The 14,760-nt window shown below is 42.2% G+C and overlaps 1 protein-coding gene across 1 annotated transcript; it reads right to left on the reverse strand.

Annotated features, from left to right (window-relative positions):
* Positions 1 to 4,781: 4,781 nt before the first annotated feature.
* Positions 4,782 to 7,194, reverse strand: LOC126081989 (cytochrome c). The gene is made up of 3 exons (XM_049894273.1): positions 7,061 to 7,194; positions 5,952 to 6,128; positions 4,782 to 5,838 (listed from the first exon to the last, which is right to left on the reverse strand). Exons 2-3 carry the CDS (start codon positions 6,118 to 6,120, stop codon positions 5,690 to 5,692), a joined length of 318 nt encoding a protein of 105 aa, XP_049750230.1. The 5' UTR covers positions 6,121 to 6,128; positions 7,061 to 7,194; the 3' UTR covers positions 4,782 to 5,689.
* Positions 7,195 to 14,760: the final 7,566 nt, after the last annotated feature.

The raw sequence follows: 14,760 nt of genomic DNA on the forward strand, positions 1-14,760 counted from the left end.
ACTCATTAACAACCTGTGTTACGCAGATGACACAACTTGCTTGCTGAAAGTGAAAAAGACTTGAAGCACTTACTAATGAAGATCAAACACCACAGTCTTCAGTATGGATTCCACCTCAACATAAAGAAAACAAAAATCCTCACAACTGGACCAATAAGCAACATCATGGTAAATGGAGAAATAATTGAAGTTGTCAAGGATTTCATTTTACTTGGATCCATAATCGACAGCCATGGAAGCAGCAGTCAAGAAATCCAGAGACGCATTGCATTGGGTAAATCTGCTGCAAAGGACCTCTTTGAAGTGTTGAAGAGCAAAGATGTCACCTTGAAGACTAAAATGTGCCTGACCCAAGCCATGGTATTTTCAATTGCATCATATGCATGTAAAAGCTGGACAATGAAGAACGAAGAAGACCGAAGAATTGATGTCTTTGAAATGTGGTGTTGGTGAAGAACATTGAATATACCATGGACTGCCAAAAGAAAGAACAAATCTGTCTTAGAAGTACAACCAGAATGCTTCTTAGAAGCAAGGATGGCACAACATGTTGTCTGTAGGGATCAGTCCCTGGAGAAGGACATCATGCTTGGCACAGTAAAGCATCAGCGAAGAGGAAGGCCCTCAAAGAGGTGGATTGACACAGTGGCTGTAACGAGCTCAAGAATAAACGATTTTAAGGATGGTGCAGGACCAGGCAGTGTTTCATTCTGTTGTGCATAGGGTCGCTATGAGTCGGAACCAACTCAACATCACCTAACAACAATAACAATCTTTAAGGGAGCAGATTGCCAGGTCTTTCTCCCACAGATCCTTGAACTTCCAGCCTTTCAGTGAGCAGCTGAGTGCTTAACTGTGATGTCACCAGTGCTGCCAGGATAGAATACTAGACAATTAGGTCATTGTTAACCTTGGAAGTAGTAGTATTTTTCCAGGTGACCTTCAAGGAATTTGACAGGGATATAAAATGAACAAAATAAATATTTCAGTCTTTCCAGAGTCAAGTGCTTTCACATGTAAGATGCTCAACAGCGTTTGAAGTATGAGGTAGAGATTATTCCTATTCTCCAGATGGCAAAAATGAGGTTGTGTCTAATCACAGATTGGCAGAACAAAGCTCTAAAGCCGGAGCTGGAAAACTTCTGTCAAGTGCCAGACAAATACCTATTTTAGGTTTTCTGGGCCATATGGTCTCTGTCACAACTACTCAACTCTGATGTTGTAACATGAAAGCAGCCATTAATGAGTGAGTGCAGTTGTGTTCAAATGAAATTTTATTGACAAATGCAGTGTCTGGCCAGATTTGGCCCATGGGCTGTAGCTTGCTGACCCCTACTCTGAACAATCCCAAACCCAGCATTCTCACCATCATATCACATGTAAGTAGTGCAATGATCCTTTTTCAAAGTATACTGTGCAAGCTATAACCAAAAAAGGCCAAACCCACTGCCGTCGATTCTGATTCATAGCGACCCTACAGGACAGAGAACTGCCCATAGGGTTTCCAAGCAGCAACTGGTGGATTCAAACTGCCAACCTTTTGGTTAGCACCCGAGCTCTTAACCACTGCACCACCAGGGCTCCATTCAAACTACAGACACTATTTAAAGGCCCCAATAAAGAACAGTCACATTTCTAACAAATATAGGAAGATGAAAAAAGCCAAGTCATTCAATATGTCTGGGAAAAGGGAGTTTCAACTAAAACAGAACTGAAGTCAGTGTATCCTGGTCCTGGTCTCAGCTATTGCTTATCAGCTATGTAAACCTAGCACAGGTTAATTTTCACCTTCCATTTGTTAAATAGCACAGTTGAATTGTAAGAAATCGCTAAGGTTTCTTTCAGCTATGCTGAGACTTCATTAAAAAATGATTAAAGTATCTCATTTTACCAAAGTGCTATCAAGTGTCAGTCCATCTCTTGGCATTTTTGCCAGGCCATTTCCAAAAACTGTCAATCACCTATCAATCACAACACATCGGTCCTCTCCTCATCGTGTATTTCTGTGTATGGAAAGTTATACCTTTGTTAGTAATACACAGGGAGACTGCCAGTGAATGCCCCCAAGACCTGGAAATACATTGCCCTTTGATAAATATAGTAAAATGCCTCAAGCTCCAATTAAGGTAATCTGGAATTCAAGTGTTACCAAGCCAGTGGGAACTTAATACCTTGTATTGAACTCTATGTGAACACCAGGATTATGGTCAATCTGGGGCACAAGGGGAAAAAAAATGCCGCCAAAGCAGTGGCTTTGTAGCTCGGTATACATCCAGAGCACACTTGGAGGAGAAAGACCTGGGAGACTTTCTGGTCAGTGTAGCAGTCAAGATGATGCTCCACTGGGCATCAGCCTGGCCCGTATGAATCACAGCTCTCATTTCATGTTCAGCCTTAGTCGACTTTCAGGGTAGTCTGACATGAGGAAGTGGAATCAAAAGAGCCCAGCATTAGAAAGGAATGTTTCTCATCATAAGTAAATTGATTTTTGGTTTACTCTTATCTGACTTTGCCTGATGTGAAACTGCCTGCCTGCCTTTAGTAAACTACAAAGAGCCAGACCCTGGACTAATAAATTCACTAAGGCCACGCCACTTGGTAAGGCCTCTTCTTTTACATTCTTCCATGTGAATTCTGTCACAGGCTGTTAAATTTACAACTTTCTATGGTCAAAACTAAAACATACAATATAAAGAAATTATAGAAAAGTGCAGGTAAACAATGATAAGAAGCTACATTCCTAGCTACTACCAGAATGCCATCTACCTAAAATAAACTGTAAACTTCTTAGAATAGGTTGAAAATATGCTGAAGTTATACAGATAACATACATCAGGTTTAGGAGCAGGACTTTAAATCCATGTTCCAAAGGGCATGACGGTGTACTTCCAAGAATCCTAGATTAAGGTGAGTCCCGGGAGGCATTTCGGTTACACTGCTTCCAGTTCTAGATCTGGGCTGTAATACAGTGACCACTAGCATGTGTGGCTACATGAGTTGAATATTCATGAGCTGAATGAAGTGAAAACTTTCAGTCCCTCAGTCATGCTATCCACATTTCGAGGGCTTAGTAGCCACATGTGCTTAATGGCCACCATACACTGGACAGCACAGACCTAGAAGACATTACTGTAGGAAGTTCTAAGGGACAGTGATGTTCTACATAAAACTGAATGTAAGTGCTGCTAGGAAGAAACCTGGAACCCCTTAAATATTTTCCACTCTCTCTTTTGATATCATTCACCAACCTACCTACATGAAGCACTAGGAATGCATATACAGTGCTAGCTTTTTGTGTTTTTCTTTATTTCCAAGAGGGCATGTACCCTTTAGAGCTAGGAATGTCCCTTCTGTTCCCTGTGGTGCCTTCAACAAGTGGTACAACTCTAACAAGTAGCCAGGCAATGCTGATTATGGGCCAATTCTGAGAACCACTAGTAGAGCAGTGGTTCTCAAAATTTATTATATATAAGAATCACCTGGTGATCTTGTTAAACTGAAGACTCTGATTCGGTCTATCTAGGATAGAAACGCAAATTCTCAGCAGTGGTTCAACCTGGTCTGAAGCCCTGCTCTAGAATTAACTACAGGACCACTTATGTTATAAATCACCAGCAGTATTTTCGCCCTGAAACACAGCAGGTACTCCATAATTACCTGTGCCAACATAAGCCTTAGTTGATGTAGGAGGCATGTAAATATGAGAAAACGTTAAACCTGTAAAAAGTTAAACTTATTTATTACTGATATTCTCTGTATATATGATCAATCCAGGCTCTAAAGCAAGGTTTGAGTCAATCAGCCAGCCATCTTAAGATGGTACTGTCAATTTGATGGTAGCTAATTTATAAAGGCTTGAAAACTTTTTTTTTTTTTATCACTTCTGGGTTAAGTGATAAAAATTAAGTTTCTAAATTTGTAGACCAAAATGAAAGTCCCAGTAACTCTTAAGATCAAGTTTTTGTACTCATTAACCATGCTCATTTTCTGTATTATTCCCAAGATACATGAAAATGAACTCTCTGGCCTGCCAAGACTTTCGGTGGTGGTCTAGAATTATCCTTTAAAAGCTAATTGCTCCTGTCTCTGAATACCATTAACTTACGCAGTTATTAAGATCTGCTAAAAGGCTTTACCTCTGAAGGATTTACTGGATCCAATTTTTAATCCCCCACCATTAGCACTCCGGCTAGGATTTCATATGACTTACAGTGGGCTCTCCTTTGCCTTCCAGATTGTTTCTGCCATCTGTGTCCAGACTGATCTCCTCACCTTCTCATCTTCCCTTTGACTGAAAATAAGGCTCACTGGTTACAAATTACTCAGACCTTTAACGCCTATCTAATAATTTCCATCATTTTTGAAATAACTGACCAGTTTCTCTTCCCAGTCTCCTTACTATCCCACAAAGATAAATACTCTTCCACCAGCACAGATTTGTTACCCTCACTGAGAAATTCTCACCATTCTTTACAGCTTAGTTTAGTTCACCTTCTCTATAAAATTTCCAGGGGCTACTCTCAATATGTATAAAAAAAACTGTGTGTAAAATAATTTAGTACGTAATTATACACTGTTACGTTATCACAAAACTTTGACCAGGGCACACTCTTCTACCCACATCTTGTGTAAATGCTGTAGTTCTTATTCTGGCCAAGCTAACTCTAAGACTGAATTATTGATGTTGCTTTGTGGGTCTTCAGAGCTATTACACTTTTTAACCATTATGATTTTGACATGAGTCATTAAATCAAGCACATTCAAAAAATTATAATGTTATTTTTTAATTACATTAAACCTGATGACCAATTTACAAACTTGTGCCTATAATATATTGCCTCTACTTTAATCCTTCTAACAAGTTGATAAAAGCACCATAACCAATCACACGTATACAGTGGTTCAACAGTTTTATGTGTTTTTGAATAGCTGCTTAAAGACAATCCTGAATTGCAACTTAGTGTTAGATGGTAAAGAATTTAAAATCCAACTTGCTACTATATCTCATCATGCTGACTTTTAAAAGGATCTGACCTTCTAGATCATCTACAGTATGTGAGAAGTGTTAGTCTTTACTTTTTTTTTTTAAATATTCTTTTTTGATATCATAAACAAACCACACTGCAATGCCTTTTCTTAATTAAAAGGCAACACTTTAGATACAGGGAATTTTAATTAGACTGACATAGTTATGAGCAAAACAATAAAGTGGCCATAACTAACTTATCTCCAACCCTTGTGTTTAAATAGGCTGATGACTACAAACTGAAATACAGTCTTGCTCTGTTCCATTAGACAGTGAAGAAGTTTCCCCACTATTTAAATATATCCATGTCACCAATTATATAAATCTAAATATAAAATTAATCTCTTATAGGTTGTGAGATGGCATTTACCATCTTTGTGAAAAATCGACCACTATTAATCCAATTTAGCCTCAAGTGCAAACACATCTTTAAAAGGGAAAAGGAATACCACTTGCTGAACTGAAATTACTATCAAAATTTAAAAAGTTAGATCGTATTTATTTAACCACAGCCAATCTTATTTACTCCAGGAATGCCCAACAAAAACATTCTATCAGCCATTCATGATCTGAATTCTGGTGTATGAGATCACTTTAAATACGGTACATGTAAAAAAAGTCAAGAGACATTACTATTGTAATAAATAAGGCAGTGGCCAACTATTACTCATTAGTAGCTTGCTTGAGATAAGCTATCAAGTCTGCCCTTTCTGCCTTCTTCTTAATGCCAGCAAAGATCATTTTTGTTCCAGGGATGTACTTCTTGGGATTCTCCAAATACTCCATCAGTGTGTCCTCTCCCCAGGTGATACCTATGCAAGGAGAGATTCACTGAGTAAATATTTCACATTCTTGATAAAGGGTTTACTGTAAGCTAAAGTCATGCAATTGTACTTTTGGTTATTAACAACCATACCCCTCTTACCTTTGTTCTTATTGGCATCCGTGTAAGAGAATCCAGGGGCTTGACCAGTCTTCCGCCCAAACAAGCCGTGCAGATTTGGCCCAGTCTTGTGCTTGCCTCCCTTTTCCACTGTGTGGCACTGGGAACATTTCTGAACAAAAATCTTCTTGCCCTTCTCGACATCACCCATTTTGAATTCTAAAAGTGAATGAAAGCTCCAAGTTAGTAATTCTTCCCCCAAGAAACAAATACAGTGGAAACCAATGACCACTCCAGTCACTTAATTATGAATCCATTGCTACTCTATGATGTTAAATACCAGGTTGAATCTTGTTTTACTTAGTACACTCCCAACAGGCTCTTTAATATCAAAACACTGTTTAGAAAAAAAAGACTCAAACACACACACTTCTGTATGTGTGTAAGGGATTTAAGATTAAAGCCCAAGTAAGCAAAATGAAACCCATTTCAAGCACCAGTTTCAAGATAGCAAGTCAAGGTCACAGAAGTATCACAATTCTGAATTAGGGGCAGGTGAGGGCTCTGCGAGGTTCCCCCCAGGGACATGCTCACCCTCCCAGCTCTGGGATCCCCGGGAGCCATCACGAGGTCACCCATACAGGCCGCTTTCAAGGAAACTAAGATGAAAACCGCCTTACTGCGATGCCTCAGCAGGTTAACGGGGGCAGCCACTACTGATCTGAAAAAATGATCCCTTACGAAAGGAAAAGCAGCTTTTATTTTCTTTGAAGGAAGACGAGAAGTGCCGCTGTCTCCCTACTCCTCCTCACCGGGGAGCAAGTCTTGCCTATTTTCAAGGTCCCTCGGCACCGAAAACGCGACGGCCTGCGTCTTCTTCGGATCCGCATTCAAGCCGCCTTCGGGCCTTCAAGGCTTTGGCCGAATCCCTGTTTCTACCTTGATGGGGTTCCGCTGCCATCCAGCCTGGCCCACTGGGTTCTGCCTGACCACAGCCCCGGGTCGTCACTCCAGGTCCTGCCTGCCCCACACGGGCTCCACCCGGCAGTCCCGGACGCGGACCTCTAGCCGCCCGCGCGCCCGCCACGTAGGTGTGTGCCCCTCACGGCTCAGCCTCCTACCCGCTGAGCCTTCCGGGGCCCCGTGCTTACCACTATCTCTTCGCGCGCAACTCGAAGGTCACCGCTCAAAAGCCGGACGTCCCGCTCTCTAACTCCAAGGACACGCCTGTCCGGGACTATGAACCGGTGTTGGTGCAACCAAACCCGCTACGCCCTCCCACGTCCCGGCGTGCGGCACGGCCAGCAGCTCCGGGGTGACGTCAGCGCGCCTGATTGGCTCCAGTCTACCCGGCTTGCCTCAGGGACTTGCGCGCGCCTGCCGGCTAGCAGGGTAGGCTGTGCCGCGTGAGTGCCCTATGTCTCGAGGCCTCACTTGCCTGGCCTTTACGACAGGCCATTGAACGTACGACGTAAAGGTTGTGCCGGAAGGGGCTGAAAAGGCGCACGTGGCTTTTGTGCGTATGCGTACATTGGTGCGGCTCGTGGAGCTGAGTCGCAGAGGTGGATCTGGGGCTAAGGAAACGGGTGTTCGGCACGTGACGCAATACGCTTTGAGGACAGTGTTTTGCCTTCTCAGAGGGAGCCGCCCCAACTTTGACTTACTTAGACGTCTCCTGGCTGCCATCCTTTAAGCTGGCGACCGTTACCCAGACTGGGTCATAGTTCCACAGCTGGCGCCAGCAGCACCTCAGACGGCGGGTCTGGAGCCAGAAGTTACACGATTTGGACATGATCCTGTGTCTGTTTTTTTCCACCTCCACGCTATTACTTTAAGTTATCTTCTTCCAAATCTTCCTTTGATGGTCGCCCCAAGACTAGGGAGGATGCTGTAATTGCGGCAGGGACAAGACTATAGCCCTGAACCCTCACCTGCAGGCTTTTCTACCAACTTCCTTTCCTCCAATTTGTGTGCGTTCCGTGGAGGGTGCGGGCAGCATCTAGGAAGAAACATTAATTTTAGATCATTAGAGGATTCTTGAAGAGCTCTGGTGGCACAGTGGTTAAAGTGCTCGGCTGCTGACCAACCAAAAGATTGGTAGTTTGACCTCACCAGCAGCTCTGCGGGAGGAAGATGTGACAGTCTGCTTTCCTAAAGATTGACAGCCTTGAAAACCCTATAACCCATTGCAGTGGAGTTGATTCTGACTCATAGCGACCCCATAGGACAGAGTAGAACTAACCCACATGGTTGCCAAGTCACGCCTGCTGTATTCCAAATGCCAGTCTTTTGATTAGCAGCCGTAGCTCTTACCCAGTAGCAGTTAAACTTCATCCTGAAGTGTCGCTATGAGTCAGAATTGACTCCAGGGCATCGGATTTGGTTTTGTATTTTAGAGGATTTTTGGAAATTTCCATCCTTTCTAGGTAAAGGTCATGTTAAAGTAAGCTAATGAGGTTGGGGCTATATTAGAAATGCAAGTTTGATCACCAGTACTGCTGCTGTCAGTGGAATCCCATTCATGGTGACGTCATATATATCCAGAGTACAACTGTGCATAAGGTTTTCTATGGCTGTTTTTCGAATTAAAAAAGTAAAATCCAGGCCTTTCTTTTAAGGCGTGTCTGGGTGGACTCGAGCTTCCAACCATTTAGTTAGCATCCAACCAAAGTAACCATTTACACCACTTGGAAACTCCACAGTTCCATAGCTCCCAGTCATACTTTTCCTCCAAAACTGGCTCCCCTTCCCAACGTGCTCAGTTCTGTCACTTGTGAGTTTCTTCTCAACTCCTCCCTTTCTCCTCAAATTCAGCTGCGAAGTTCTGATAAAATTTTCTCCTTTCCTATATTTAAAAAACTCTTTTACCATGGGGTCAATTCTGACTCATGACAACCCCATGTGTTTCAGAGTAGAATTGCATAGGGCTTTCAATGGTTGTGAATCCTGGTCTTGCAATGGTTAAGTGCTTGGCTACTAACTGAAATATCAGTGATTCGAACCCACCAGTGGCTCCACAGGAGAAAAGGCCTGGTATTCTGCTTCCATAAAGATTATAGCCTAGGAAACCCTATGGGGCAGTTCTACTCTGTCATATAGGATCAACTCAATGGCACAGAACAGTGATCTTACAGAAGTAGATCACTAGACCTTTCTTCCATGGTGTCGCTGGCTGGATTCAGACCACCAACCTTTTGGTTAGTAGTTGAGCGCAAACTGTTGGCACTGCATACTCTATATAGCACTGCCACATTCGTCCCATCAAGTGTTTATTGAATAGCATATTATGTGGTAGGCACTTGTCTAGGTTCCTGGAGTAAATCAGTGAGGACTTCTTCTCTAGTGGAGCTTACATTCTAAGATCTTTTCTCCCACTCCCAACTTAAGCAGTAGATAGTAGAAGGTTGACCTAGATTACCTTAGATCACTTCCAAACCACTGGTTTTATGATTTCTGCTCAGACTACTCATCCTTCTGTTTGACTGGATTATTTCTGTTGTTTTCTGTCTCCTGACTTCAATTCCCTCTCTGTAGTCTCTCACACTGCTGCCACAGTTTTCCTATAAATCCGAGCAGAAATCAAAACACTTAATTCAAGACCCTGTGGCTTTTGGAGGGGACCAAGATAGAGACCATTTCAAGAATAGATTTGATGCATTGAACACTAATAACTGAAGACCCGATGAGTTGTGAAATGACATCAAGGACATCACACATGAAGAAAGCAAAAGGTCATTAAAAAAAAACAGAAAAAAACAAAATGGATGTCAGAGGAGACTCTGAAAGTTGCACTTGAACATCCAGTGACTAAAGCAAAAGGAAGAAACAATGAAGTAAAAGAGCTGAACAGAAGATTTCAAGGGATGGCTCAATTGTTGTAGTTGTTGTTAGGTGCCGTCGAGTTAGTTCTGACTCACAGCAACCCTATGCACAACAGGATGAAACACTGCCTGGTCCTACACCGTCCTCACAATTGTTGTTATACTCGAGCCCATTGTTGCAGCCACTGTGTCAGTCCACCTTGTTGAGGGTCTTCCTCTTTTCCGCTGACCCTGTACTTTACCAAGCATGATGTCCTTCTCCAGGGACTGATCCCCCTTGACAGCATGTCCTAAGCATGTAAGGCACAGTATTGCCATCCTTGCTTCTAAGGAACATTCTGTTTGTACTTCCAAGACAGATTTGTTTGTTCTTTTGGCAGTCCGTGGGTGGCTTGGTAAGACAAAATAAAGTATTATAATGAAATGTGCAAAGACCTGGAGTTAGAAAACCAAAAGGGAAGAACATGCTTAGCACTTCTCAAGCTGAAAGGACTGAAGAGAAAATTAAAGCTTTTAGTTGAACTATTGAAGGATTCTAAGCAAAATATTGAACAACACAGGAAGCATCAAAAGAAGATGGAAGGAAAACACAGAGTCACTGTGCCAAAAAGAATGGATCAATGTTCACCCATTTCAGGAGGTAGCATATGATCAAGAATTGATGGTATTGAAAGAAGAATTCCAAGGTGCACTGAATGCAGTGGTGAAAAACAAGGCTTCAGGAATTGATGGACTACCAATTGAGAAGTTTCAACAAACAGATGCAACGCTGGAAATGCTCATTTGTCTTTGTCAAGAAATTTGAAAGACAGCTACCAGGCCATCCAACTGGAAGAAATCCATATTTGTGTCCATTCCAAAGAAAGGTGATCCTCCCAGAATGTGGAAATTATCAAACAATACCAGTAATATCTGTAAAAATGCCATGGTGGGGGCATCTGACCTCCACTAACTTCACAAGGGGGAGAGAATCATTAGCATCAATGACCCAAGGCTGATTCCTGTGAGGCAAGGGTGGGGTGGGGTTGGGGGTGGTCCTCCAGCCTTTTTAGCAATTCTGACACCAGCCGTCCTTCCCACAGCACTCTCTACTTCTTTGCTGGGTTCAGTATTTCATTGGAATGGCCACACAAAACTTACAGACCATACTAAAAGTTACATGAGGTTTATTAGGGTACTAACAGGTTACAATTCAGGATACAGTTCTTTGATCAGGACAGCCTCTTTCTCAGCTGTGCCCACATATTGGCCTCTGTCTGGTCCTTGACCTTATGACCCCTTGGGCCTTTTGGACTGGCCTGGCCTCTACCCTGCTCAGGCAAGTGTTACAAAGTCCTTTTAGCTCTGCTGGTGAGTGCCAAGAGGCACCCCACTGCACCAGGAAGCGTCCTGCCCAAAGGAGCTCAGCTCTCTCGCTCAGGGAGCTGGGAAGCTCACTGCATTGTCTCCTGCTGGTCTCATGGCTCTGCTGCTGCTGCTTCTCTGCCCCTGATTCTTGCCATCTTGCCATCTCTGGTGTTAGAGCTTATTCTGTCTGTCTCCTGGGTCTAGGAGGGTCTCAGTGCAGGACCCAAGTCCAAAAGACACGCTCTGCTCCAGTCTCTTCTTTTTTGGTGGCAGTCAAGTCCTCCTCTGCTGTGGAATTGGCTCTCTTTTAGGCCCAATGGGATGGCAAAACTGCCCAATCCCCATGTTAGGGTTCCATACACCTTATTTGCATGGACTCTAGGCCACAAGGTGGCCATGCACCTTATTTACATTATTAACAAGTTATCCAGTCTCATTCATGGGTCATAAGCACCTCATTTGCATAATCCCACCCAGTCATTTGGTGGCAGTTATAAAGACTATGGCTAGAAAGGCCATATCAAGTAATTCACTGCACCACAATGTTACATGCAAGTAAAATCTTGATGAAGATAATTAAAAAATGGTTGCAGCAGTACTTAGGGAACTGCCAGAAATTCAAGCCGGATTCAGAAGAGGATGTGGAGAGAGGGACATCATTGCTGATGTCAGGCGGATCTTGACTAAAAGCAGAGAATACCAGAAGGATGTTTACCTGTTTTGTTGACTATGCAAAGGCATTCAATGGTATAAATCATAACAAATTGTGGATAACATTGTGCAGAATGAGAATTCCAGAACACTAAATTGTGCTCATGAGGAATCTGTACATAGACCAATAGGCAGTTGTGAATAGAACAAGGGAATACTTCGTGGTTTAAAGTCAGGAAGGTGTGCGTCAGGGTTGTATCCTTTCATCATACTTATTCATTTGGTATCCTGAGCAAATAATCCAAGAATCTGGACTATATGAAGAAGAATGTGGCATCAGGTTTGGAGGAATACTCAGTAACAACGTGCAATATGCAGATGACACAGCCTTGCTTGCTGAAAGTGAAGAGGACTTGAACCACTTACTGATGAAGATCAAAGACGGCAGCCATTAGTGTGAATTACACCTCAACATAAAACAATAATCCTCACAATTGGATTATAATATTTCTCATAATAAAAGGAGAAAAGATTGAAGTTGTAAAGGACTTCATTTTACTTGGATCCACAATCAGCGTCCATGGAATCAGCAGTCAAGAAATCAAATGACGTATTGCATTGGGTGAATCTGCAAAAGACCCCTCTAAAGTGTTAAAAAGGAAAGATGTCACTTTGAGGAATAAGGTGCGCCTGACCCAAGCCGTGGTCTTTTCATTCACTTCATATGCATGTGGAAGTTGGACAATGAGTACGGAAGACCAAAGAATTGATGCCTTTGAATTATGGTCTTGGTGAAGAATATTGAATATATCATGAACTACCGGAAAAACGAACAGATCTGTCTTGGTAAAAGTACAGCCAGAATCCCCCTTAGAATGGAGAATGGCTTGACTTCCTTTAATGTACTTTGGACATGTTGTCAGGAGGGATCAATCCCTGAAGAAGGATATCATGCTTGGTAAAACAGAGGGTCAGCAAAAAAGAGAAAGCTCCTCAAGGAGATGGATTAACACACCCATCTTGTTGAGGGTCTTCCTCTGCAACAATAGGCTCAAACATACAGCAGTGATCCTGCGTATGGCACCAGACTGGGCAGTGTCTCGTTCTGTTGTACATAGGATTGCTATGAGTTGGAACTGACTTAACAGCACCTAACAACAAGCATTCAGGTGTACTCCTTAAGTAGTCTCATTTGGCAAACTATATAAGTTTTTAAAAGACCAAACTTAGCAAGACTTTGCAAATTCAGCCTATACTATTCAAGCCAACTCCAAAAACATCTTCAGTATGGATATGCTAGTGGCAAATGTGTGAATAAGCCAAATAAGTGATTTAAATGGGATGTTACTGGAAAATGACCCCTGCATCTTTCAAGTATTTAATGGTGGCACTAATACCTGTCTCCCTTCCGCCAACCCTCAGATGTAGTATTGACTTTATTTTTTTGTTTGGAAGAGAGTGGGCAACATACTTCTACTGGAACCTTTCTTTCTTCATGGATTAGGGAGCCAAAGCAAGGATTCTGCCAATTACTGTGTATTTCTACTCCAACTACACACAAGATCTGGAGTAATTACTACAGCCTGAATCTGTGGTCCCATTTGCTACACTCAGAGGAAAGTTTGAGTAAAAGTCCCTTAGCCCCCACTGACTGGTAGATCACAGTGGTCTTATTTCTCTTTCATTACTAAGGGGTATTCTTTCCAGATGTATAATTTCATTTGGCAGTTATTTTCTTTTAGTATATTGAAGCTATCCATCATGGATTAAATTGTATCCCCCAAAAATATGTGTCAGCTTGGCTAAGCCATGATTTCCAGTATTGTGTGCTTGTCCTCCATTTTGTGATCTGATTATCCTGTTTTTTTTTTTTTTAACTGTGCTTTAGATGAAGGTTTACAGAGCAAATTAGTTTCTCTTTAAACAATTAATATACATGTTTTGTGACATTAGCTGCCAATCCCACAACCTGTCAACACTTGCCCCTTCTTGACCTTGGGTTCCCCATTACCAGCTTTCCTGTCTCCTCCTGCCTTCTTGTCCTTGCCCATGAGCTGGTGTGCCCCTTTAATCTCGTTTTGTTTTATGGGCCTGTCTAATCTTTGGCTGAAGGGTGAACCACAGGAGCAACTTCAGTACTGAGTTAAAAGTGTGTTGGGGGCCATACTCTCAGGATTTCTCCAATCTCTGTCAGACCAGTAAGTCTGGTCTTTTTTTGTGAGTTAGAATTTTGTTCTACATTTTTCTCCAGCTCTGTCTGGGACCTTCGATTGTGGTATCTGTCAGAGCAGTAGGTGGTGGTAGCCAGGCACCACCTAATTGTTCTGGGTTCAGTCTGGTGGAGGCTGTGGTAGTTGTTGTCCATTAGTTATCCTTCATTTTTTAATTTTTATTTTTATGAATCGTGTTATTTTTATTATAGTACAAGTCAACTTATAGTCAATGAAAAGTGAGTAAAAAGTATTCCAGGCATCCAGAAAAGGAACAGGTGCTATGGCCTATGCAAAATCTGGGTCTCAAAAAGCTAAGTAGGAAAAGAATAAGCAGAAATTCAGGAGGATGAAGTTATAATGATTAGTATTGTTAATGTTTACTGGGGGCTTGCTGTGAACAGGCAATGGGTTAATATTTTCCAGGCTTAATCTCATTTAATCTTCCCAACTCCACAAGGTGGGCACTGTTATTATTCCCATTTTACAATGGAAGAAACAGGTCTAGAAGACGATAATTTGTTCAAGGTCACATAGTATATGGTAAGACTGGGGTTTGATCCTAAACAGACTGACCTTACAGGCTAAGGTTCTTAAATACTATTCTCATTCAGGAGTCCCTGGGTGGCACAAATTGTCAAGTGCTTAACTACTGGCTTAAAGGTTGGCAGTTCAATCCCACCCAGTGGTACTGCAAGTTATTCTTCATTTTTTGATGGGTTGTAAATCCTAGACCCTATGCCTGTGGTTATGGTCCCATTTGGGGGTAAGCTGTTTGTTATGTTAATGAGGAAAGATTGTTCTTGTTAGGTGCCATCGAGT

Source organism: Elephas maximus, chromosome 8 (genome assembly GCF_024166365.1).
Source record: "Elephas maximus indicus isolate mEleMax1 chromosome 8, mEleMax1 primary haplotype, whole genome shotgun sequence".
Taxonomy (NCBI): Eukaryota; Metazoa; Chordata; class Mammalia; order Proboscidea; family Elephantidae; genus Elephas; species Elephas maximus.